General features: G+C 45.1%; 2 protein-coding genes across 10 annotated transcripts in view; both read right to left on the reverse strand.

Moving 5' to 3' along the window:
• Positions 1-205: 205 nt before the first annotated feature.
• Positions 206-25,556, reverse strand: part of LOC307082435 (NACHT, LRR and PYD domains-containing protein 3-like) — a 262,495-nt gene continuing 237,144 nt past the window's right edge. For 3 of the 9 annotated variants that reach the window (XM_079746014.1, XM_079746011.1, XM_079746010.1), the window contains exons 4-12: positions 11,226-11,342; positions 10,993-11,137; positions 10,613-10,841; positions 6,682-8,509; positions 3,817-3,990; positions 3,171-3,344; positions 1,968-2,141; positions 1,745-1,791; positions 206-1,294 (exon numbers count right to left, since the gene is read on the reverse strand). In XM_079746014.1, the coding sequence (XP_079602140.1) occupies positions 717-1,294; positions 1,745-1,791; positions 1,968-2,141; positions 3,171-3,344; positions 3,817-3,990; positions 6,682-8,509; positions 10,613-10,841; positions 10,993-11,137; positions 11,226-11,342 (3,466 nt within the window). In that variant the 3' untranslated portion in view covers positions 206-716. The other 6 variants (XM_079746013.1, XM_079746008.1, XM_079746012.1 and 3 more) reach the window with 6 other exon arrangements.
• LOC307083201 (uncharacterized protein) overlaps positions 21,835-25,556 on the reverse strand; it is a gene marked incomplete at its 3' end in the record, with an annotated part of 27,528 nt that continues 23,806 nt past the window's right edge. Inside the window, exon 10 of the mRNA XM_079747035.1 lies at positions 21,835-21,855. Within this exon, the coding sequence (XP_079603161.1) occupies positions 21,835-21,855 (21 nt within the window). The remainder of the gene's footprint in view (positions 21,856-25,556) is intronic.

Consider the following 25,556-nt stretch of genomic DNA (forward strand, 5'->3'; position numbering starts at 1 on the left):
TTTAAATCAGGTTGTAAATCAGGGTTATAACAAAAATGATGATATCAGAGCCCTTAAGACCAAAACTGGTGACATCTGAAAATATACAAACATTTACCATCAATAGGTATTTTATATACATTTCAAATAATAAATGTGCTTCTCTAACTATGGGAGATCTTAAAAGTCTTTTCATGGTTTATCATACTATACTGTCTAGAAGAGGGAGAGAGAGGGAAAGAAAAAGAGAGGGAGAGAGGGAGAGAGAGAGAGAGAGATACAGGGAGAGAGAGACAGGGAGAGAGAGAGAGAGATACAGGGAGAGAGACAGGGAGAGAGAGAGAGAGAGAGAGAGAGAGAGAGATACAGGGAGAGAGAGACAGGGAGAGAGAGAGAGAGATACAGGGAGAGAGAGACAGGGAGAGAGAGAGAGAGAGAGATACAGGGAGAGAGACAGGGAGAGAGAGAGAGAGAGAGGGGGAAAGAAAGAGAAAGAGAGACAGATACAGGGAGAGAGAGACAGGGAGAGAGCGAGAGACAGATACAGGGAGAGAGAGAGAGAGAGGGAGAGAGAGACTATAACTGCAACAGAGACACTGAGTCATCAGTCCTCTCAGTGTGTGTGTGTGTGTGTGTGTGTGTGTGTGTGTGTGTGTGTGTGTGTGTGTGTGTGTGTGTGTTTGTACTGCAGCACTGCAGCCGACGGTCCTCCTCCCCCGCGCCTGCTTTTTTTTCTTCTACAACCGACACAGAGTCACTGAGCTCCCCCTCTCCTCTCCCCCTGGGGTCCCCCTCTGCCATACCCCGACCCCAGGGAGGAGGTCCTCCTGGGTGAAGGAGGACCAGAAGGTGTGGAGGTGTGTCAGTGTGTCTGAGGACCCTCCTCCACCTGGGGACACTCTGTAGAAGGACAGAGAGCCAGCAGGCCGGTCCAGATACACTCCTACTCTGGTGGAGCCAGCGTGGGAGAGAGGGAGGGCTGTTACTGTACCGTTGTACATGGCAGAGTAACCATCATCATCACAATCAAGACTCCAGGACTTGTTGTTCACTCCAAGCCCGCTGTCACCACCCCGTCCTCTCCTTGTGATTCCTCTGTATGTCACTCCTATCTCAACCCATCCTTCCCACTCTACCTCCCAGTAACAGCGGCCAGTCAGAGCCTCTCTACCCAACACCTGGTCCCAGTAGTCAAATCTCTCTGGGTGATCCGGATACGACTGGTCCTCTCCAACCATCGTCACCTTCCTGTTGTCCTCAGACAGAGAGAGGTCTCTGTGGGCCGTGTTGGGGTCCAGGGTGAGTTCACAGGCATCTGAGGGAGAACCAGACATGATGAGCTGCTGAACCGCTCTTCATCCTCATCATCATCACTGTTACTGTTCTCCTGAACATGACATGTGAGGGGGGGGGGTCATGTGATGTTATAGTAACGCTATTGCTTCAGACTCCGCCTTCACCCCCCCCCCCCCCCCCCCGAGCCCAGACCCTCCCCTCAGCACCCTTTGTGTGTGTGTGTGTGTGTGTGTGTGTGTGTGTGTGTGTGTGTGTGGACCCTCAGCCCCCCCTCCCCCCCCCCCCCCCCCCCCTCCCCCGAGCCCAGATGCTATCTTCATGATGATTGGACAGTATTAATATATGGAAGATACATGATGTCAGCCATCATCCTCATTCCCAGTAGGATCTGATCTCACTTCCTGCTGTGTGGATGGGCTTTCCATCTCAGTAGTGAGTGTGTGATGTGATGAATCAAACAGACACTTACACTTCTTTAGAGCTGGTTTCAGCCTCCACACTCCACCGTGCTCCACACTGGGGGGGAAACAAAGTGAGAGCAGCATGTTGAAACATTCACCTTCATCATCTGCCGTCTCATCACGTTCTACACAACGTGAGTGACAGCTGCCTCTTCAAACCACTTCATCTAGCAGCGGCTTGAATCCTCGTAGGAGACTTTGTCCCTGAGTGGTGAGCTGTCCTCTCCATACCTGAGAGTGTCCAGTCTCCAGCGTGGATCCTCCAGTCCAGCAGAGAGCAGCGCAGCTCCAGAGTCTCCTGGGTGATTGTAGCTCAGGTCCAGCTCTCTCAGATGGGAGGGGTTGGAGCTCAGAGCTGAGGCCAGAGAAGAACAGCCTTCCTGTGTGACCAGGCAGCCAGACAAGCTACACACACACACACACACACACACACACACACACACACACACACACACACACACACACACATACACACACACTTTATTATATTTATTCTGGTTGAGAGCAGTTCATACTAAAGTAACCACATTTATAAAGTGTATTCATTCCATTTGGAGGACAAGGAGACAGGAAGAGGAAGTTGGGAGATGACATCATCACAGACATCAGAACTTCCTTCACTTGGATGTGAAACCGGATCATACACAAATGCTCCTTTCTCAATAGCTACAACTCAATGAGATATTGTTTGGTTAGAGTCAGGAGAAGTCCGCTGTGTTTGGTACGCTGAGACCATTTCTTCACAGGTTCTAACATTGTGTAGAACCAGGGAGAGTTTTGTCAGCAGGCAAAAGAGCAACAGAAAGGCATCGGACATGGGCAGCACTACACCAAACTAATGTGAAGTTAATAAAGTCCATCTTTAATGTTCAATATGATTCACTTTACCACGGCCAGTGATGTTCTATGGTGAGGTGTACATTATATTCAGATCACAGCACAGCTAAAGCCTCATCCCCATGTCTACACTAATGACAACTCCTCAGCTCACATCTGCTGACCAGAGTTACATAACATATAACATACATAACATACTAGTAGTTAACAGGTCAACCCCTAACCCTCACATCAGCTGGCCAGAGCTACATAACATATAACATACATAACATACTAGTAGTTAACAGGTCAACCCCTAACCCTCACATCAGCGGTCCAGACTTACATAACATATAACAAACATAACATACGAGTAGTTAACAGGTCAACCCCTAACCCTCACATCAGCTGGCCAGAGCTACGTAACATATAACAAACATAACATACTAGTAGTTAACAGGTCAACCCCTAACCCTCACATCAGCTGGCCAGAGCTACATAACATATAACATGCATACCGTCTTGTGTGTTCTTTTCGATAACGGTCCAACTAGTCGTGGACCATCCCTTACATATTAAACAACCCCATGACCCAGTTTGAAGAGGCTGAAAACTGACCTGAGAGTTTCCAGTGTACAGTGTGGACTCCCCAGTCCAGCAGAGAGCAGCTTCACTCCTGAATCCTGCAGATCATTGGTACTCAGGTCCAGCTCTCTCAGACGAGAGGAGTTGGAGCTGAGAACTGAGGCCAGAGCTTCACAGCATCTCTCTGACAGATTGCAGCCCTTCAGCCTTCACACAAAATAAAGAGAACAGGTTAGGAACTGTGATTAAAATAACTTACAACTTCAACTTATTACATAATGAAGAAATTGTGGTTATTCAAATTGGGTGTAAAATGTATAACAATAAGATAGTTGTTTTGCAGCATTTGAAAAGTCGTTTGTATATTAAAATTACTATTTGTTGCAGTATTATGTATATTATGTATTCTAATGTTATCAGTTAATCTAAAGCAATGTTTTGTATATAATTAGAAGTTTTATTCCAATATTTTGTATATTGCGTTGTGAGGTGAATAAACATCACAGCGTTCAGGAAAAGACTTTGCTAGCACAAGAACTAAGACAGCATTTGTGCGCTTGGCGTTGTCAGTTTCGTGCTGCTTCACATTATGTGTGCAATTTTATGGTTGTAAATCTGTTAAATTTCTTCTGATATTGAACCTTGTGGTGTAACTGTTTGACAATTGGGTAAAACGGACCTGAGAGTTTCCAGTGTACAGTGTGGACTCCCCAGTCCAGCAGAGAGCAGCTTCACTCCTGAATCCTGCAGATCATTGGTACTCAGGTCCAGCTCTCTCAGACTAGAGGAGTTTGAGCTGAGAACTGAGGCCAGAGCTTCACAGCATCTCTCTGACAGATCACAGCCCTTCAGCCTTCACACAAAATAAAGAGAACAGGTTAGGAACTGTGATTAAAATAAAATACATCTTCAACTTATTACATAATGAAGAAATTGTGGTTATTCAACTTGGGTGAAAAATGCATAACAATAAGATAGTTGTTTTGCAGTGTTTAAAAAGTCGTTTTGTATATTAATATTACTTTTAGTTACAATATTATGTATATTATGCATTGTATTGTAATACATGTTATCAGTTAACCTAAAGCGATATTTTGTATGTAATTAGAAGTTTTATTCCTATATTATGTATAGTGTGTTGGGATGAGAATAAACATCATAGCGATCAGGAAAACACCTTGCGAGCACGAGAACTAAAGGTACGGCCACACTGAACGCGTTACGCGAGTTTGATTAGGCCTAACCTGCCGCTTCATCATTGTGTGTCACAAAAATGGTTCAACACGCCTACGGAGCTAGATGAGCCGGCCCAAAACTTATTTTACCCCGCTACTTTTCATTTGCTCCACAAACATGGCTGAGATCACCACCATCGCTGCGCTGTATATGTTGTGGGAGTTCGAGGAGAGTAGGAAACCCAAACGCCGTCGTGTTTGGGTGCATGACATCCTCCGTAGGCGCTCACAGCTGGGTGAGTTTCACCACCTCCTCCAGGAACTCCGCCTGGATGACGGCCGGTTCCAGCGGTATTTTGGGTTGACTGGGGCCATGTTCGATGACCTGCTAGCCCGGGTTGGTGCCAGGATCTCCCGTCAGGACACCAATTACAGGCGCTCCATATTAGCTGCGGAGCGCCTGTCCTCCGTCACTCTGCCAGTGACGTCGGGTCAAGCTCAACGCTGATTGGCTATCGTGGCTAAGCGTCACGCGTAGGCGCGTAAAAAGTTCAATTTTTTGAACTCCGCACATAGGTGCGTTGGGCACGTAGGTGCGCTGGGCGCGTTATTTAGGTGCGTAAAACGCATCTAACACGCCTAAAGCGCTACTTTTAGCGCGTGTAACGCATCTACGCCCCAAAAACCAATGGTTCCCAATGCAAAAATGCTGATTTTCTACGCCTTTAACGAGCATGAAGCGTTCAGTGTGGCCGTACCTTTAGACAGCATTTGTGCGCTTGGGGATGTCAGTTTCGTGCTGCTTCACTTTACGTGCACACTTTTATGGATGTAAATCTGTTAAATGTCTTCTGATATTGCACCTTGTGGTGTATCTGTTTAACCATTGGGTAAAACTGACCTGAGGGTTTCCAGTGTACAGTGTGGACTCCCCAGTCCAGCAGAGAGCAGCTTCACTCCTGAATCCTGCAGATCATTGGTACTCAGGTCCAGCTCTCTCAGACTAGAGGAGTTGGAGCTGAGAACTGAGGCCAGAGCTTCACAGCATCTCTCTGACAGATGACAGCCCTTCAGCCTTCACACAAAACAAAGAGAACAGGTTAGGAACTGTGATTAAAATAACTTACATCGTTAACTTATTACATATTGAAGAAATTGTGGTTATTCAATATTGGGTGTAAAATGTATAACTATATGAAATTTGTTGTGAAGAGGCGGCAGTAGCTCAGGAGGGAATAGCGGGTTGGCTGGTAACCTGGAGGTTGCTGGTTCAATCCCCTCTCCTCCTAGCTGAGTGTTGAGGTGTGCTTGAGCAAGGCACCTGACCCTAACTGCTACCGACGAGCTGGCTGTCGCCTTGCATGGCTGACTCCGCGGTCGGTGTGTGAATGTGTGCGTGAATGTGAGGCAATATTGTAAAGCGCTTTGGGTGGCCAAAGGTTAGAAAAGAGCTATATTAATGCAGTCCATTTAAAATTGTTTTGCTGTGTTTGGAAATCGTTTTTTCTATTAATGTTACTTTTTGTTGCAGTATTATGTAATGTATTGTAATACATGCTATTAGTTCATCTAAAGCATTGTTTTGCGTATAATTAGAAGTTTTATTCCAATATTATGCATATTGTGTTTAGAGGAGAATAATTATCATAGCGATCAGGAAAACACTTTGCGAGCACAAGAACTAAGAAAGCATTTGTGCGCTTAGGGATGTCAGTTGCTTGCTGCTTCACTTTATGTGTGCACTTTTATGGAGGTAAATCTGTTAAATGTCTTCTGATATTGCACCTTGTGGTGTAACTGTTTGACCATTGGGTAAAACGGACCTGAGAGTTTCCAGTGTACAGTGTGGACTCCCCAGTCCAGCAGAGAGCAGCTTCACTCCTGAATCCTGCAGATCATTGGTACTCAGGTCCAGCTCTCTCAGACTAGAGGAGTTGGAGCTGAGAACTAAGGCCAGAGCTTCACAGCATCTCTCTGACAGATGACAGCCCTTCAGCCTTTACCCAAAATAAAGAGAACATGTCAGGAACTGTGATTAAAATAACATACATCTTTAAGTTATTCAATAATGAAGGAATGTTATTAGTTTAACAAAAAAAAACTAAATAATTAGATGTATAAATGAATACTCCTATATTCTATTTTTCTGAATATTCTCTTATGTATACTATAATACATTACACGTTAATAGGACACCTACAGAGTTTTGTATATTATTATAGCTAGTATGTTTATTCTGTTATGAGCAGAATATCAATACATGTTGTAATGAACCTACAGAAATCTTTTTCATATTATTTTAACCTTATATTCCAGTTGTATTTATATTGTGTAGTGTGTATTGTAATACATGTTATTAGTGAACCTACAGAGATATTTTGGAGGCTTTGACCACTGGCAGCAGCCTGAGAAGACCATCTTCTGAAGCAGAGTATTTTTTCAGGTCAAACACGTCCAGCTCCTCTTCTGATGTCAGTAAGATGAAGACCAGAGCTGACCACTGAGCAGGGGAGAGAGATTCTCCGGAGAGACTTCCTGATGTCAGGTACTGTTGGATCTCCTTCACTAGAGAACAGTCGTTCAGCTCATTCAGACAGTGGAACAGATTGATGCTTCTCTCTGGAGATAGGTCTCCTTTTATGTTCTCCTTGATGTAAGACACTGTTCCCTTATTGGTCTTTGAGCTGCTTCCTGTCAGTCGCAACAGACCTGTTTTAATCTGAGTGGTCAGTGATCTTTTTTTCTGTCCCAGCAGACCGCGTAGGACAATCTGATTGGTCTCCAGAGAGAGGCCCAGGAGGAAGCGGAGGAACAAGTCCAGGTGTCCGTTCTCACTCTGTAAGGCCTTGTCCACAGCACTCTGGTAGAAGAGGAGTTTATCTTTCCTGGAGGTTGGTGGTTCTTCTGAGAGCAGATTGACACCAGTATCGATGAAGGACAGAAAGACATAAAGGGCAGCCAGAAACTCCTGGATGCTCAGATGGACAAAGCAGAACACCTTGTCCTGGTACAGCCCACACTCCTCTTTAAAGATCTGGGTGAACACTCCTGAGTACACTGAGGCTGCTCTGATATTGATGTCACACTCTGCCATATCTGCCTCGTAGAAGATCAGGTTCCCTTTCTCCAGCTGGTTAAAAGCAAGTTTTCCAAGAGAAACAATGATCTCCCTGCTCTCTAAACTCCAGTCCGGATCTGTTTCAGCCCTCCCATGGTACTTCCTGTCCCCCTGTATGGACTGAACCCTCAGGAAGTGGCTGTACATCTGAGTCACGGTCTTGGGCATCTCTTTGATCTGGGATTTTTTTAAGATGTCTTCCAGAACTGTAGCAGTGATCCAACAGAAGACTGGGATGTGACACATGATGTGGAGGCTTCTTGATTTCTTGACATGGGAGATGATTGTGGTGGCCAGCGTTTCCTCTCGGAATCTCTTCCTGAAGTACTCCTCCTTCTGTTGGTCGGAGAACCCCCTCACCTCTGTCACCATGTCAACACACTCAGCAGGGATCTGATTGGCTGCCGCAGGGCGTGTGGTTATCCAAATGCGAGCAGAGGGAAGCAGGTCGCCCCTGATGAGGTTTGTTAGCAGCACGTCCACCAAGGTGGACTTTGTGACATCAGTCCAGATCGGGTTTCTCTGGAAGTCCAGAGGAAGTCGACACTCATCCAGACCATCCAAGATGAAGACAACTTGGAACCGGTCGAATCTGCAGATTCCTGCTTCTTTGGTCTCACTAAAGAGGTGATGAAGAAGTTCCACCAAGCTAAACTCTTTCCTTTTCAGTAAATTTAGCTCTCTGAAAGTGAGGAGAAATGTGAAGTGTATGTCCTGGTTGGTTTTCCCTTCAGCCCAGTCCAGAATGAACTTGTGTGTTAAGACGGTTTTACCAATGCCGGCCACTCCAGTTGTCATTATTGTCCTGATTGGTTGATCGTTTCCAGGTAAGGGTTTAAAGATGTCTTCACATCTGATTGGTGTTTCTTCCTTGGCTGGTTTCCTGGAAGCTGTTTCAATAAGTCTGACCTCATGTTCCTTGTTGACCTCTCCACTGCCTCTCTCTGTGATGAAGAGCTCTGTGTAGAAGTCGTTCAGATCTGTTCGCTTTCCTGCTTTAGCGATTCCCTCAAACACACACCTGAACTTCTTCTTCAAATGAGACTTGATTTTATGCTTGCAATCGACAGCATCAGATCCTAAATGACAAAACAACAGATGACATCAGTTAGTGGATGGTGATCAGTGGAACCAGGTCAATATTTCCTGTTAAATTACCAACTTCATGATATTTAGTGGCTTCATTACTTGGTGGTTGGAAAAGCTGGTTGTGAAGGACTGCATGTAACAGATTCAAAATGGTAAGGACTATTATTTCCGCAGCAATATGATTGTTCTAATGATAGTAATAATGATAGTGAATCAGTGTAAAGTGATTTGCTATGCTGATACAACAAGACAGGGTTTCATCACTTCCACTGAGTTGTTCTGCTGTTGGTCACCAGTATAATGTTTAACGTTAATGTGGCTTCATAACTTGTGGTCGGAGAAGCTGGTCGTGACAAAGACTGCATGTTACATATTCAAAATGTTCAGGACTTTGTTTTTTCCACAGCAATATGATTGGTCTAATGATAATAATAATGATAGTGAATTGGTGTAAAATGACATGCTGATATAACAAAGATGATTAATTGATTAATTGATTGATTAATAAAGATAGTGTTGCATCTCTTCCACAGAGTTATTCTGCTGTTGATCTGCAGCTTACGTTTAATATTATTAATAATAATAATAATAATAATAATAATAATAATTACATTTAATAACATTTTATTTCAAGGCACCTTTTATGACACCCAAGGTCCCCTTACAATTCATAAAACAATCTAGGGTCAAGAACAGCAGGAGCTGCATCCCAACAGCATGATCAAAACAAGACATAAGACCCAAGTAGGAGGGGGTAAGAACAGTGAGGAGACCCAGGTAGGAGGGGGTAAGAACAGTGAGGAGACCCAGGTAGGAGGGGGTAAGAACAGTGAGGAGACCCAGGTAGGAGGGGGTTAGAACAGTGAGGAGACCCAGGTAGGAGGGGGTAAGAACAGTGAGGAGACCCAGGTAGGAGGGGGTAAGAACAGCAGTGAGGAGACCCAGGTAGGAGGGGGTAAGAACAGTGAGGAGACCCAGGGAGGAGGGGGTTAGAACAGTGAGGAGACCCAGGTAGGAAGGAGTAAGAACAGTGAGGAGACCCAGGTAGGAGGGGGTAAGAACAGTGAGGAGACCCAGGTAGGAGGGGGTAAGAACAGCAGTGAGGAGACCCAGGTAGGAGGGGGTAAGAACAGTGAGGAGACCCAGGTAGGAGGGGGTAAGAACAGTGAGGAGACCCAGGTAGGAGGGGGTAAGAACAGTGAGGAGACCCAGGTAGGAGGGGGTAAGAACAGTGAGGAGACCCAGGTAGGAGGGGGTAAGAACAGTGAGGAGACCCAGGTAGGAGGGGGTAAGAACAGTGAGGAGACCCAGGTAGGAGGGGGTAAGAACAGTGAGGAGACCCAGGTAGGAGGGGGTAAGAACAGCAGCACAACGGGGATACGAGGGGAACCCACGGTAGGGGGTCATTACAGCGAGCAGGCCAGTGAGAACACATGTGTTTTGAGGAGGGATTTCAATGTTGTCAGGGCGTCTCTTTCAGTTCAGGTCAGAGCACTAGCACCCGCGGTGCTGAGAGCCCTAGCACCCACGGTGCTGAGAGCCCTAGCACCCACGGTGCTGAGAGCCCTATCACCCACGGTGCTGAGGCGGGAGGTCGGGACGGTGAAGACCAGCTGAGGATGACGAAGGGAGCGGCAGGGCCTGTCCTCCTGGAGGAGGTCGGGGAGATAAGTGGGGGCCACGTTGTGGAGGGCTTTGTCGGAGAGCAGAAGGGTTTTAAGGTCAATCCGGTGTTGGACACTGAGCCAGTGTAGTTGGACGAGAATGGGGGTGATGTGGTCGGGGGATTTGGTGCTGGTAATGATGATGTTTAACATTCTTTAACCTGAGACCCCCACCATTACCCTACATATCCGGATCAAACCATTTAACCTGATACCCCACAACAACCCCACATACTGGATCAAACCATTTAACAAAGAAGGAAAAATTGAAAGAGGAAAAACTCAAAGAGGAAAGATTGTCTCTACATAGAAGTATGAAATGTATAAGTCTCACACTATGTAATTTAGTCTGAAGAGAACAAATCATAATCTCCTACTGCTCATCAAACTGTGTATTTCTTATCTGTTTTCAAGATAAGAGTCTCTTACCGCCCCCCAGTGTGTCGGCCAGTTCCTCCTGGTTCATCTCCATCAGGCAGAGCTTTGTGATGTCCACCACTCCCTCTATGGCGCGCCTCCTCTGCTCCTCCTTCTTACCATCCACCTCCTCCTCCTCCACTCTCTGACCCTCTGAGCATTGTGGGTAATCTGAGAAGAGATCCCTCCAGAGCTTCTTCAGCTCCTTGTCTAAAAAAGCGTGTGCGTTCTCCTCAGCTCTCTGGAACAGAACAAACATCAAGGAGAACTTTACTCTGAACTAACTGAGACATCAGAAGCATCTGTCCTGGATCCACGTCCCGCTGGACAAGAGATGCTTTCTAATGTCCAAGGAGAGCTGAAATCAAACGTCTTGGTGGACATTTACACACCTTGATCAGCTCTGTTTGATGCTGCTGTAGAGACTGAGCACTGGTAACCTTTGACCTCTCCTGGTGCCTGTGGGGGATCACGCACACACACACACACACACACACACACACACACACACACACACACACACACACACACACAATTCTATTTCCACAAAATTGTAGATATCAGTATCAGTAGAGTCTGATAACAACCAACTGGTCTGTTTTCATCGTCTGTTTGAACCCCCTACCTCTCCTCTCTGGAGGGGCGTCCATCTTTAAAATCCCATGGTATATCCATAGAGCGGTCACTCTTCATGGAGACACAGCTGGGTCCAGGGGAGTCTGCTCTCTGCTGCTGGACTCTTCTAGAAAAACAAGAACCAGGATTTATGGATGTTTGATGGAAGCTGTACCTGTAAAATATATAATAAATCCTCACCTCTTCCCATTTGGCTGATTTCTGAGTTTAAAACCAAACAGATGATCGATAGACCGGTCACTCTTCATGGAGACACAGCTGGGTCCGGGGGAGTCTGCTCTGTGCTGCTTCTCTGGGCTTCAACACACACACACACATACACACACACACACACACACACACACACACACACACACACACAGCTTTTACTCAGACTAATGATGGAGTCATGATGTATCAATGCTGAGCTCTGAGATGGACAACAGTCACTGACAGAGAGATCCTCTTCTTACCTCTTAGCTTTGCTCCGGCGGCCATGTTCCCCAGACAGAGTGGTCTTAGAGGCAGGCCCCCCCTCCTCTCTCTCCTCATCCATAGTAGACTGGAGACCTGGACACAAACACAACTCCATTCTGTTTCTACTGCCACTCGGCGTTGGTTTACTCTCTGCTTTTATATGAGCTGTGTATTCCGCTCACAGGGGGCCGTTGTCTCTGTTAACTTTGGACAAGACGCAGACGCAGATTCATAGACGCAGATTCATAGACCTTCTCAATCCCAGACGTTTCTCATATACTCTTTAATAACGTATCATCATTCAACACAGAAGGTCTCAAAAGGCTACAAAATGTGTCTGATAAGATCAAGTTCACCGTGCGGATATCATACCAACTGCTCCCTGTGCTGGTTAAACCGCTCTGAAGGCAGGACCATACATGGACTTCCTCATGTGGTGACATCACAACCAGATCTGTGAGGCAGGCCCACAGAGAACAGGACCCGGTAAGAGAAGACGTTTAAACACCTTCACAAAGCAAGATGGCCTTCTTACTGTCTAAATAATGTTATCATAATACCGCACTACAAATATAACAGCTGTACTTTCTGTCCTAAGTACCTTTAAAGTCACCCAAGGACACACAAGAAGAAAAAGTAATTATTAACTTCAACCAAACGCTTGGCTCCAGACTGGAAGGTTCTGGGTTCGATCCCCAAAGCCCACAGTCTAACACGTGATATTCTACAGAGCAGGAATCTTAAAAATGCAATCTTAAAACCTACTGATAAGATTCAAAGTTATTCGTATGTATAATCTATCACAGATAAGAGTGGACTACACTATCTTTGTCTTCTTCCTACAGTAATAAAGTGAGCCACACCACACCATCCGACTCATAACAAGGAAATGGTGAACCAACCAGTTGAACCAGTTCCCCTCCCAGTTCATACTCATCCCAGACTAACCTCTTATAGGTGGCTGATCCATGACCTCATTCATTGATGAAAAGTAATCACTGTTTTAAATATGAAGAATGGACAGAGAGCTCTGAGCTCTGTCCACTCTGAGTACAGAATACTCAGAGTGCACAGAGTACTCAGAGTGCACACAGAACTCAGAGTTCACACACACACACACACAAAAGAAAAAAAGTCACAAACGGTCTACTCTTCTGCAGTCTGTGATTCATTCAACAACAGTGGTAGTAAAGTGGAACAATTTGCTTGGTCCGTTTTGAAACCCTCGAAAAGGTGCACTGCAGCACCACCTGCTGGTGAGAGGATGTCAGTGTGATTGGCTGAGCTGAAGAACACGAACCAGTCGTCACCAGGGACTTCTGTGTTGAGGTGGTCGCGGCAGTGTTAATTCACCTTGAAGGTCATGTCCCTCTCATACGAGTGATGCTCTCAGATATAGAGTAGGCCTACACTACTGCAGAATGATGCAGGCCCACAGAGAACAACACCCAGTACAAGATGACCTTTAAACACTTTCACTAACCAAGATGGCCGTCTTCCTGTTGAAATAATGTAATAATAATACCGCACTACAAATATAACAACTGTCCATTCTATCCTCAGTACCTTTAAAGTAACCACAGGACTTGTGACTTAGAACCAATTCTGAATCTGACGAAACAGTCATTATTAACCTCAACCTGACGCTTGACTCAAGGCTGAAAGGTTCGATCGCCAAAGCCCACAGTCTAACACGCAGCATTCTACAGAGCAGGAATCTTCAAAATTATTCAATAGCAATTTTGACAAATAGCAATGCATCCATACATTGACTAACATTTTTAACCATGTGGTTTTACAGGAAACTAACTATCAACCTATTGATAAGACTAAAAGTTATTCATATTTACGATCTATCATGAATCAGAGTGGACTACAGTACCTTAGTCGTCTTCCTGCTGTGATGAAGTGAGCCACAACAAACCGTCTGACTCATATCAAGGAAACGATGTCCAACCAGTTAGACCAGTTCCCCTCCCAGTTCATACTCCTCCCAGACTCTGCTTTTATATGAGCTGCGTTTTTCCGCTCACAGGGGGCTGTTGTCTCTGTTAACTTTGGACAAGAGGCAGGGTGGTCTTTCCTCGACGCAGATTCATAGATCCTCTCATTCTCAAGGAGGGCAGGACCATATATGGACTTCCTCGTGTGGTATGACATCACAACCAGATCTGTGATGCGGGCAAACAGAGAACAAGAACCAGTACAAGATGACGTTTAAATGTCTTCACTAACCAAGATTCCTGTCTGAATAATGTAATCATAATACCGGACTGCAAATATAACAACCGTTCATTCTGTCCCAAGTACCTTTAAAGTCACCCAAGGCCGCAAGAAGGCACAAGAAGAAAAATTAATTCTTAACTTCAACCTGACAGCTGACTCCATAGCTGCATCTTATAGAGCAGGAATCTTAAAAATGATCAACCTACTGATTCAAAGTAATTCATATTTATGATCTATCACGGATAATAGTGGACTACAGTATCTTAGTCTTCTTCCTGATGGACCAGTTCCCCTCCCAGTTCAAACTCCTCCCAGACTAACCTTGAATAGTCGGCTGATCCATGACCTCACTCAGTGTTAAATAATAATCAGCTTAATGAAACATGGACAGCTCTGAGCTCTGTCCACTCTGAGTACAGAATACTCAGAGTGGACAGATTACTCAGCGTACACAGTACTCAGAGTACACAGAGTACTCAGAGTGAACACATACAACACAACGATGATCTCACTTTAGTACACAATACAACGATGACCTCACTTTAGTACACAATACAACACAACGGTGATCTCACTTTATTACATAACACAATGATGATCTCACTTTAGTACACAACACGATGATGATCTCACTTTAGTACACTCTTTTGACGTCAGGAGACAAGATGGAGGCCGGTGTTGTGGCAGTTTGTACAGTTGGTGTTGTGGTGCTCCTGGTCTCTGGCGGGAACCCAGGCTGCAGCTACTGGGGCTTTCCACAGCCAACACTCAGCACACCATGTGACCCAGGCAGCCAATCAGGTCACCCAGGCAGTTTCCAAACCAGTCAGATCAGTCCTGGGCCAGCAGCCATCTTGGTTCTGCACTCTAGCTGGGTGGGGAACTGAATAAGGATTCATACATTATATTATTTAATCTGCAGAAAGATTATATCTCTGTTTTCTTGATGTTAAACAAGACATAGTATGGTGTTTTCCCAAAAGTAAACAAAGTATTTGACTTCCAGAAAACATGTTTTTGAAGCTGTTTGCCTGAAATAGCTTTTAGGAAAAAAGAATTCTCCTACTAGTATTCCCCTCTGTTTCAGTCCCTTCAGAATGCACTGTTTCTGGTGTCTGTAGCCTTAATGCAAATGAGCTGCTGCCCATTGACCAATGAGCTGTCAGACTGAACCACAGCATGGAGGAGAAGAGATTGTTGACGTTTGCGGACTCCTGGAGCGCTATATCTATATAATATAATATAGTAATATTATACATGGGTATTCATATAATATTATATCTAATATCAAGGCCAAAAGCTATGTGCACCTTGGATGATATTGTGAATCATAAAGACTGCGTCTGACGTCTCTGGTACTTCCACAACAAGTAACGACTCGTAGTGGGGGATATCTCGGCCATGGTTGAGAAGAATTGGGGGAAAGGAACTTTGGCCTTGACTCTCTGAAGTCCATGAACCGCGACATGGAGGAGAAAGGGATTGTCAGCCAAGCTCACACATACATACACACACACCTACACACACACACACACACAGATCTGACTGGGGATAGGAGAGGTTAATTCACTTGAGGTGGCGAACAGGTTATGTTTTTAAACTGTTTATTCTCTTGCCAGAAGGACTATCTAGACTAGGCTACTTATAAATATTTGTGAATATTTTTACTTTTATTTAATTTATTTTACCCAAAAACTATATTCAGGGCTAATTAAATAAGATCCGGGGCTTTAGCCGCGAATAAAACAGCATAGTGACGCCCCTGGGTTCTGGGTTCAGGGTCTGTGTTTAGGATGTCTGGGTTTAGGTTCTGGGTTCAGGGCCTTATCGACCAGGTTAACACGCGTCCTGCCATCCTCTGACCTCCAGGAAACGCACCAAGTTCCAGGTGGTTATTATTTAACTCACTCGTTCCCTCAATACATTCATGATCCAAAATGTGACGGCAGCTGACCTCAGATCTGGTGAATTGGGCTTTTATTTCTTTCACTTCATACGGTTTGACCAATCCGGTTGCTGGAGGCAGAGTTATTTGCAGAAACTAGACCAGCACATGAACATTTTAAAATGTAAATACACGCACACATTCCTGTACAATTAATTGAGCTGTGTGACAGCTCCCTCTGCTGGACAGTTTGGACAACAGTCTCACACCAAACTACATTTTCCGTTTGAACCAACGTAGCTATAGTACATTGACAGTGTTGAGAAGGATACTTTTAAAATGTATCCAGTTACAGAATACAGAATACATGCCGAAAAATGTAATATGCAACGTGTTCCTTATCATCACTCAATCTGAGTCTTGCATTCTGAATACTTGGATTACTTCCACATTGAATTGCATTGTATAATGGTAGGAATGCGGCATCAAATCCTGCTGACTAAACAGGCCTATTCTGGTGTGTTCTTCTGTTCAAACTGGCCGAATGTGTCCCTGAAAGTGCACTATTTTATATAATTTGCTGTAGTGGAACAAAGACTATAAGGGTATGTTCATGCGAAAGATATTTGCTATTACATCTAACATTTTTTTCACTGAACTAAGTGCATAGGTGTTGCCTATAAAATCGCCTTAATATAGAGAGAGAGAGGAGAGAGAGGAGAGAGAGAGAGAGAGAATCGTTCAATCATTGGACAAAAAGGTCTAGGGCGGTAGTGGACCGGTCGAACTCCTTCTGCCTCATCCTGGTGCTGAATGTGTTAAATGCATCCGCATTTTTATGTGTTTTTTCCAGCATACGTTTTATGTGGGTGTCTGTCCAAATTCCCAGACGGTCCGACAATTTGCTGCTAGTCTTGGAGTTACCTGTTACGTCCAAAGATGCATGTACTTTGTAGAACTGGATCAGACCGAGGTGCGTTCGCTTTCACATCTCAAGCGAACCGTACCAGGGTTCGTTTGGAGGCGAACCGAGACCAGCTGTTCAGGGAGGTCTCGGTCGGCTGATTTGGTTCACATCAAAGTGAGGTGGTTGCATTCAGACCAACGCACCGAACCAAGGGACCAAACTCGTTTAGTGCGCACTAAATGCTGTTGGTGTGAAAGCACGAAAAAACTGCTGAAACGGAAGTATCGTCATGTTAGCCATTGATTTCAATGTAACTGTATTCTAAATAGCAACTATTAAAATTGTAACTAACGGAATACAGTTAGCTATAATTTGTATTCTGAATACGTAACGCCGGTACATGTATTCCGTTACTCCCCAACACTGTACATTGATGTCAGACCGGGTTGGTGGTTTGAACATGTTGTAGCAGAGAATAGCCCGCGGGGGCAGTATGTACATTGTTAAATACATTAATAGGCTTGAATTTACTAGAAATATGGATGTTTTATATTTTTACAAAATGGATTGTGAACATTGCTGAATAACATTCATCATGTATATTAAATGTATTGCAGGAGTTTAGCTTAACATTAACCAAGTTAAAAGACAATTAATGAACCGCACCAAACATGCAGAAGTCAATGTAGGATTTTTATATACAGTATAATCAAAAACACTTGACAGAAGTTTAATACACACTTTTGTGAAGGAAAGCAGAGGAAAACATTTTCCCAAATTAATCATTTCAAAATGTCCCCACCATTCAGAAAGCAACTGAAGAGGTTTGTGTAAAAGCAGTCCTTCCTGACCAGCTCTGTCCCTCACTCTAAACCCTGACTCTCAACCCTAACGCTGAACCCTCTGAGGGCAGGAAGACGCTCCTTCAGTGTAAAGGTTCAAGAAGACACTCCTTCAGAGTAAAGGTTCAAACAATGGAGAAGGAAGAAGAAGGGGAAGGAGTAGAGAGTAGTGAGGTTAGTGACAGACGTGAGGGAAAGGCGTGTGGAAGCACACGGGTACATGTGGGGTCAAGAAGATCACTCCCACTGGAGGTCATTGATCCATCAGCCTCAGACCGCTGAGCTCAGCAGGTCTTCTGGAGGATGAGGCTCAGGTGAACTGAGGAGACGGGACCAGCAGGATGTCAGGATCAGGTGGGGTTCAGCTCAGGTGAGTCTGCCCCCGACCAAACAGCATCAGGTGAGGTTCAGCTCAGGTGTGTCTGCCCGGACCAAACAAGGACATGGATTAGGTTCAATATTCAAAAGATGCAACATTATCTGAACCAAAGAGACATCATTAAGGAGGAGGCAGGCTTTAGGGCGCCTTGAGAATTGAACCCCCAACCCCCTACCTAGTCTACCATGTCCAGATAATGCAAACTTACGAGGAATCCTTGATGGTAGAGCCCTGGTCGTCCTCAGGATTTGCCTTCCAGATGTATGGCTTCTCCGTCAGTCCTCCAGATTCCTGGTCTGGTTACAAACATAATTGGTCTCTAATGTAAGGTCACAAACACAGTAGTAGTTGGGCTCTAAAGCCGCGTAATAAATTAGCAGCTGTAGTTTGTGTGGTAACCAAGCTCAGTAGTATGCCTTAACTTGTACTGGACAAAGTAATCCTGCGTTACATCAAGTCCTCTGTTTACTTTATGCAAACTTATGAGGATCCTTGTTGGTAGAGTGATGTCATCCTCCAGAGTCTTGGCTCCTTCATCAGCGGTCCTCAGAGTCCTGGTCTGGAACAAGCAGCGCAAGTCTGGCCAAACATCGGGTAACAAACATGTAGTTTGTCTTATTTTTAAGCCCTTTATTTCCACTTTGTTACGTTAATACAAACTTACAATCCTTGTTGGTAGAGTGATGGTCATACTCCAGATTCACGCCTCCCCTACCAGCTTGCCTCCGCTCCAGAAACGCTTTCCAGTAAGAAAACACAGCGGTAGTTTGTTAACACATGTCAAAGGAACAGCAGTATTTTGCCCTTTAAGTCAAACATGTTAAGTAAATACAAACTCACGAGGAATCCTTGTTGGTCGATTCCTAGTCGTCCTCCAGCGTCTCAGCTCCTCCACCAGCTCTCCTCAGACAGAGTCCTGGTCTGGAACAAACAGCAGAAGTCTTGCTTCAATGTGTGGTAAAACAGATGTAATTGTCTGGTATATTAACCAACGCCGGTAGTTTGTGGTAGCAGTATTCTACGAGAAGTGGCAGTGAGTGTGATGATCACTTCAGAGTCAGGCTCCATCTACCCCACGACAGACATCAGCTCCTCCACCAGCCTCCATCATGGCCTCCATCAGCTCCTCCACCAGGGAGGGCCTTCAGCACGGCTCCTCCATCAGCTCCTCCACCTAGCAGGGCCTCCATCAGCTCCTCCACCAGCCTCCATCAGCTCCTCCACCAGGCAGGGCCTCCATCAGCTCCTCCACCAGCCTCCGTCATGGCCTCCACCAGCTCCTCCACCAGGGAGGGCCTTCAGCAGGGCTCCTCCATCAGCTCCTTCAGCCATGGATTCCTGGTCTGGTTACAAACACCGTTGGTCCCAGCAGTAAATCACCTGGGGACGCAACACACCCCACCTCCTCCATCTTAATCTCTTAAATAAGACAATGTCTACAGATTGACGCGTTCAGCAATTCATCCACTACGGTCGTAGCAGCACTAGTAACAATAATGGCTCATATGACTCCTACATAACCCCGGTATGAATTAACTCAAATCACAGCTTGGCACAGATTTAAAGTCATAAGATGATCAAAACCAGACCTAAACTACCGAGGCCTTTAGTGTTTCAGATGAGCTTGGTGATGGTTACCCTCTGGTCCGGTGCTGCAGGCCCCTGGTCTCCAGCCTCAGTCTCCGGTCCATCCTGGCACCACAAGCCTCCGGTCCCCAGCCTCTCAGCCTCGCCTCTCAGCTACAGCAGCAGGTTCATATCAGCATTTGCCCAACAATAAACTTATTTGACTCTTCCGAAACCGAGTTATACAATTAATTTAACTATTTAATAACTCAAGGCTAGAAAAGACTGGAGAGACCAGACATGAGCATCCCATTTTGGGAATGAAGACAGAGCAGTCCAAAAGTTTAAAGAAGTGGTTCAGCCCATGCATTGAAACTGACCTGAGAAGACTCTACTCACACACCAGAGCACTGACCTGTTCTGGAGGACTTCTGACAGGAGGTGGAGGTCTGGCTCTGGGTGAGGAGGTGGAGGTCTGGCTCTGGGTGAGGAGGTGGAGGTCTGGCTCTGGGTGAGGAGGTGGAGGCAGACACCTCGGGACAAAGTACATGTTACCTTTTTAACCTTGTACAGTTCTAGAGTGTCTTCTACTGTAACATGTGGGAAAGACGGCCATTATTTTAGCTTTGATATTATCTGGTTGGTAACTCAGCACCAAAGTCATTGTTTGAAGTCATTCTATTGGGTAGGGTTTAACTTCTGTGGCAATTAATGACATATATTTAGAACGTACAAAAGCTGAAGTAAAAGAACACTAAGTAGAATCGATATTAAGTCAAATATACTCAGCCATATTCAGGTGCAGGGTTCCGTTGAAGAAATGCCAAATCGTCTTCCACCTTGAAATGATTTTCAGCCTTCACTGATGGTCAGAAATGCAAGCAGAACGCTGTTTTGTACGCAGCGAGTCCCGTCAACGTGGTTAAAAGTACGGCGCAACCATCGGAAATTATCAACATATTGTACGATGTACGTGTCAGTATGTATTTAATATCAAATTTAAGTTGTTTAAGATAAGGGGCAACAATTCCCAATGGAAACCGACTGAAATAGTTTCCATTGGCAACGGCTCGAGGTTACGCAAATAAAATCCAGAACGTTCGGCCAGATACCCAGATTCACGTCCAACTAACTGCCACGTGGGTTCTTATGGTTGTCAAGACTACAACGTTCTATGCTAACCATTGAGGCTAAATCAAGTGACCGCACTCAGAACCTTCCACGGCGGGAAGCACAAGCCATCCGACTGGAATCCGAACATTCCGGCCAGAACCAACCAAAGAAAAAAAAAACAGAACCAGCGCCTCACCTTGAGCTGAACAGAGGAAGATCCTGAAGTCCAGCGATGGTCTTCATTAAAACACAGCCAACAGACTTACCTTGATGTGATCTGTTTGTTGCTGTTGGTCATTACTACTATTCAGTGTACCTTTACATTATTATGCACCCAGTGTGTACAAGTTATATCACTCAAAACCGTATGAAGAACTACCATGTACTTCCCACAACAACTTTTAACCTCAAATCCTTGCCTAAAAACAATGGAATCATTCAATACAAAACCGTGTCTACATTTTAGAATAAACAATCATCTAGATTATTCAGGGTAGAAACTATAGAGAGCAAATCTAAATGTTGAGCTCACAGAGAGCCGACCATAGCCCTGCAACGTCACCCTGACCGCCTCATCACCAACAGCAAATCATGCCAGCCAGCCAACACATGTACAGGTCCAGTGAGAAGTGGACATTTGAGCGAAAGGACTGCCCATAACATGAAGACCAATTCCTGAACTATCCAACCATCTTCATGGATTCAAGATTTACAGATTGACATGCCATTGTGTTCTAATCACCTTTGTCTGCTCCCTCGTTACTTATAAAACTCTACATCTCCATTGTCAGTGTTGCATCCTACTCATGAGGGTGTGGTCTGAGTGAGCAGAGATGCATGCTGGGATACAGTGCTGTCTGAAGTCTTCAGTTCTATAGACACGCCCCTCAGGAGAAACCAAGTGTATGAGAATCTGTCGTGACATCAGTTACATGAGCTGGAATATCCTTCAATATGCCACCAGGATTTGCAGAGGAGAAAGGCCAAGAGAAAGATATGAGGGTTCTTCCTCTCAGCCAGTGGAACACAACGGTCTTCATCAGAGTACCATGGAACACTTTGAAACGTTCTCTTCTATACACCGTGAAGCCCCAGTGAAGGTTTCTTTACCTCCTCATCTGAAGAGTACAACTTCAGCTTGAAGAGTGCACTACTTGGAGTTCCCACATTGGTTCTGATTTAAGGGAACCAATCGTTCAGCTAGTCCTGTACGAAACAAACAGTTCAGCCTGAGAAGACGTGCAACTGAGAGCCAGACAAGATCCACAGGGCTCTCCATCAATCCAGCCAGGTAGGAAGAGCCGCCTCACTACAGGTCTGACGGTCATCTTGAATATCCATTGAGGTCCCTTTCCAACTTCAGACTCCTTGTGGAATGCCTTTAGGTGTCCATCCTCCATTGATCCTGATTGGTGTAGTCCTAGTTTGAAGTCACTGATCTGAACACGCCGCTCACATCCTTTTACACTTGATTTGGATCCTCTCCTTCCTGCCCAGTGTGTTGGATATCGCTCCGGAGCGTCGCTCCGGGCTCTTCATGTCTAATGGAGGCCTCAAGCAAACGTGTGGCCGTCCATCAGGTATGATTTAGTTGACCATTCCAATATCCCAAGCCAACCACATAGACCCCCGTATGAACATTATCACTGTCAAAGCAAGCAGGACGCACACACGTATAACCCAGGACACACATAGAACCGCATGGAGACACACGAGTAGAACCCAGGAGACACACATAGAACCGCATGGAGACACACGAGTAGAACCCAGGACACACACATAGAACCGCATGGAGACACACGAGTAGAACCCAGGACACACACATAGAACCGCATGGAGACACACGAGTAGAACCCAGGACACACACATAGAACCGCATGGAGACACACGAGTAGAACCCAGGACACACACATAGAACCGCATGCCAGGTGTGAGTGGGACACACACACACAAACCCTAGTGATGCTCAAATATCATCCATCTCATGTCAAACCCACACACTGAGCCATAAAAGGCCAAACACTCATGCAGGGTAAAAACCTCATGCCGAATAACATTCCATCATCCACCCCAGCTCTCCTGCCAGTACACCCATAACAGAACAATCATTGTCTCCAGAGACGTAAATTATGTACAACATTCTTCAGTGGCGTCCCACATTGGTGATGGATTATGCTTGGTGTCTCCAAAATGTGTCCCAGGTTGATTCAACGTCTCTGAAGTCATGTCTTTGTAGTCCAGTGGTTTCCTGAATGAGGGGCCTTCACAGATGCAAACGGTGCAGCTTCAGTCAGCCTGAGGACAGGAAGGAGGTCATCTGTTCAGAACACCACCCAGTGGAGGGGGGTGGCTCTTGAGGAGCAGGATCCATCTTGGAATGGCCCCGAATAAGACCTTCTTGGAAATGAAACTGTTCCTGAGGAGTCACGATGGCTGGAGGGGACTGTTGAATGTGTTCCATGGTTCTGTGTCAGACTGAAGTTGTGTTTTAGTCGTTGAGATGAGGAGCCCCCTCATCTCCCCCTGGTGTTTCTCCTTCTGAATCCCTGTCTCCATCTTAAAGAACATTCTAGTTCATGGAACTGACGCCACGACAGTTTCTCAAACACTCGGTCTCCCCTGAGGGGGCGTGTCTACAGACCTGTAGACTTCAGACAGCTCTGTATCCCAGTATGCACCTCTGCTCACTCAGACCACACCCTCATCAGTAAACCAACACTCATGTGATGAAGATGCAGAGCTCAGGAGAGTAGCTGGAAAGAAGACTGAAGACATCAGAACCCAAACCATTACCTCGGCTTACAACAATAACTTAGTACCTGTAACCATTTTAACAAACCATTACAACCAACATAAACCAAACGCCTAAGTAACCCATGATCCAAATAAACATCCTTACTCCTCAGATCAACCTTCAGCTAAAGGGTTAACTCACCAGGAAGCCAAAATACATCAATGTGCCCAAGAGTAATAAGATACTAATGACTTACAGTTCGCAGTCCATCTTCATGTTTAAGTTGGGATACTCACAGAACTGCAGGTAAATATCCATGATAGACCTTTGAAGGAACGAACAGTTTACTCATTATTGTCCCCAAACTTGGCCACTGTCCCACAGTTCAACATCTACCATCTCCATTAAATCAGATAAATTAATGACAGTATAAAGTCAGGGCTTTTGGGATAATCCAACATTTAAATAATGATTAAGAATTAATTAATCCAGCTTTTTAATATAAGTTATACAAATTATTTGACTGTCATTAGTCAAGAGTGATTTTCCTCTTACTTTAACAAGTTTGAATGTATAGTCTCTAAAATGTTACTTTCAGGTAGAATCATTATTTAAATTTGAAATGAAAGTTAAACCACCACAACCCCCGATTTCCTTCACACATTATCAGTGATTTATATTCAACATACAACTCAACTCAGTTGTGCTTTGCTACACATTTCTACTCACATCAGGTCCAGATGAGATGCTCCTCTTTACTTCAAAAAGTGTTTAACCTGTGAAACAGGAAGAGATGACAAATAAGTCACAACAAAGCTCAACAGAACATTACACACACATTCTGGTTTCTGGGAACACAACAACATACCGCATTTGGGAGACACTACACTGCCAAACAGTGGAGGACACCAACGTACTGTCAGGTTCCCTTTTAAGTGAAACGCACCAGATGCAACCAATTAACGAATTAAGAAAACCACTTGCCGCGTGAGCTGCGGCAGGTGAGCTAATTAGTAAAACTCAACGCAGGTTTGGCGCCCTCTGGTCACATTGGTAACAGTGAGAGTCTATTCCAGCTCCGTATTCGATCTTAAATGACCTCCCTCATTTTAATTAAAGGCATGAGTCTGATATGACTGATTTAGATTCATACTTCAAAACGAAGAAAGTCTTCATTCAATTCACCTTACTGTGTGTGTGTGTGTGTGCGTGTGTGTGTGTGTGTGTGTGTGTGTGTGTGTGTTACTACTGTTTGATGTCAAGTTGGTGAAAAGGAAGTCACGTGTGATCTTAAGTCCCTGTGTGTGTAGTGAGAAAATGTGGACAGCAGAGGGCGATGTTTCCACACGAGAACATCTGCTCTCTGCAAGCTCTGGGAGCAGGGACGCGGGAAGTCAGTCCGAGGGGGGAGTGCTGAGAGAGTCTATAAAATGACGTCATAATAAATGCTGCGCAACATCCATTACTGGTGTGTAAAGACTAACTCTGCCAATTAGCCACTGTTATTCACAAACGTTAGCAAGTAAACAATGTGGAAATTAGAGTCAACTCGGCTGATACTGTGCTGAATTTCACACACTAACAACATGCCGATAAACTGTTGCGGTCCGGGATTATACACAGCGTTATAACAAGGATTCAGGAGGTTATTTCTAAAGGTTTACAAAGGAAAGTGACAATATAAGAAAGCCTTCATTTTCATCCAGAGTTACGAGTTGTCTGATATGAAGAAAGTGACGGTTTCTCCGTCAAGTGAACCGTCCGTCATTGCTCTTTTTTTGCCAACCAGTCTGTCCAAAACAGTCAGCGCAGTCATATGCTCCTTACCTACTGCTTGTGACATAAGCGCATTAATTGGGGTCCTTTTCAATGCCGCCAGCTTGCTTGTGGCTTCTGTATGGAAACGAGATTTTTCATGCTCCCAAAACTTTTCACCTGCCTTTTGCCAAACCCTCCTTTAATGAAGTTGCCAGCATTAATTATCCCGTCTGCCCTGACAAGCTTTTTCTCTATTGCAGAGCAGCACACGAAGCATAACGCGTGTCGGTTTCCCTCACGTAGTGTAGCCACGTCCACCGGCCAAACCAACCAACCTTAAATGACCGGCTAAAGTTCTCACTTGCCGATCGCCTGACTGGGAAGTGAAACTCCTTAGGCTGGCAGGGCTCTTCACCAACAGAATAACTAGTTGTTGTGACTGCCGGCAGTTGCA

Source organism: Pollachius pollachius, assembly GCF_949987615.1.
Source record: "Pollachius pollachius genome assembly, chromosome: 11".
In the NCBI taxonomy this organism is placed as follows: Eukaryota; Metazoa; Chordata; class Actinopteri; order Gadiformes; family Gadidae; genus Pollachius; species Pollachius pollachius.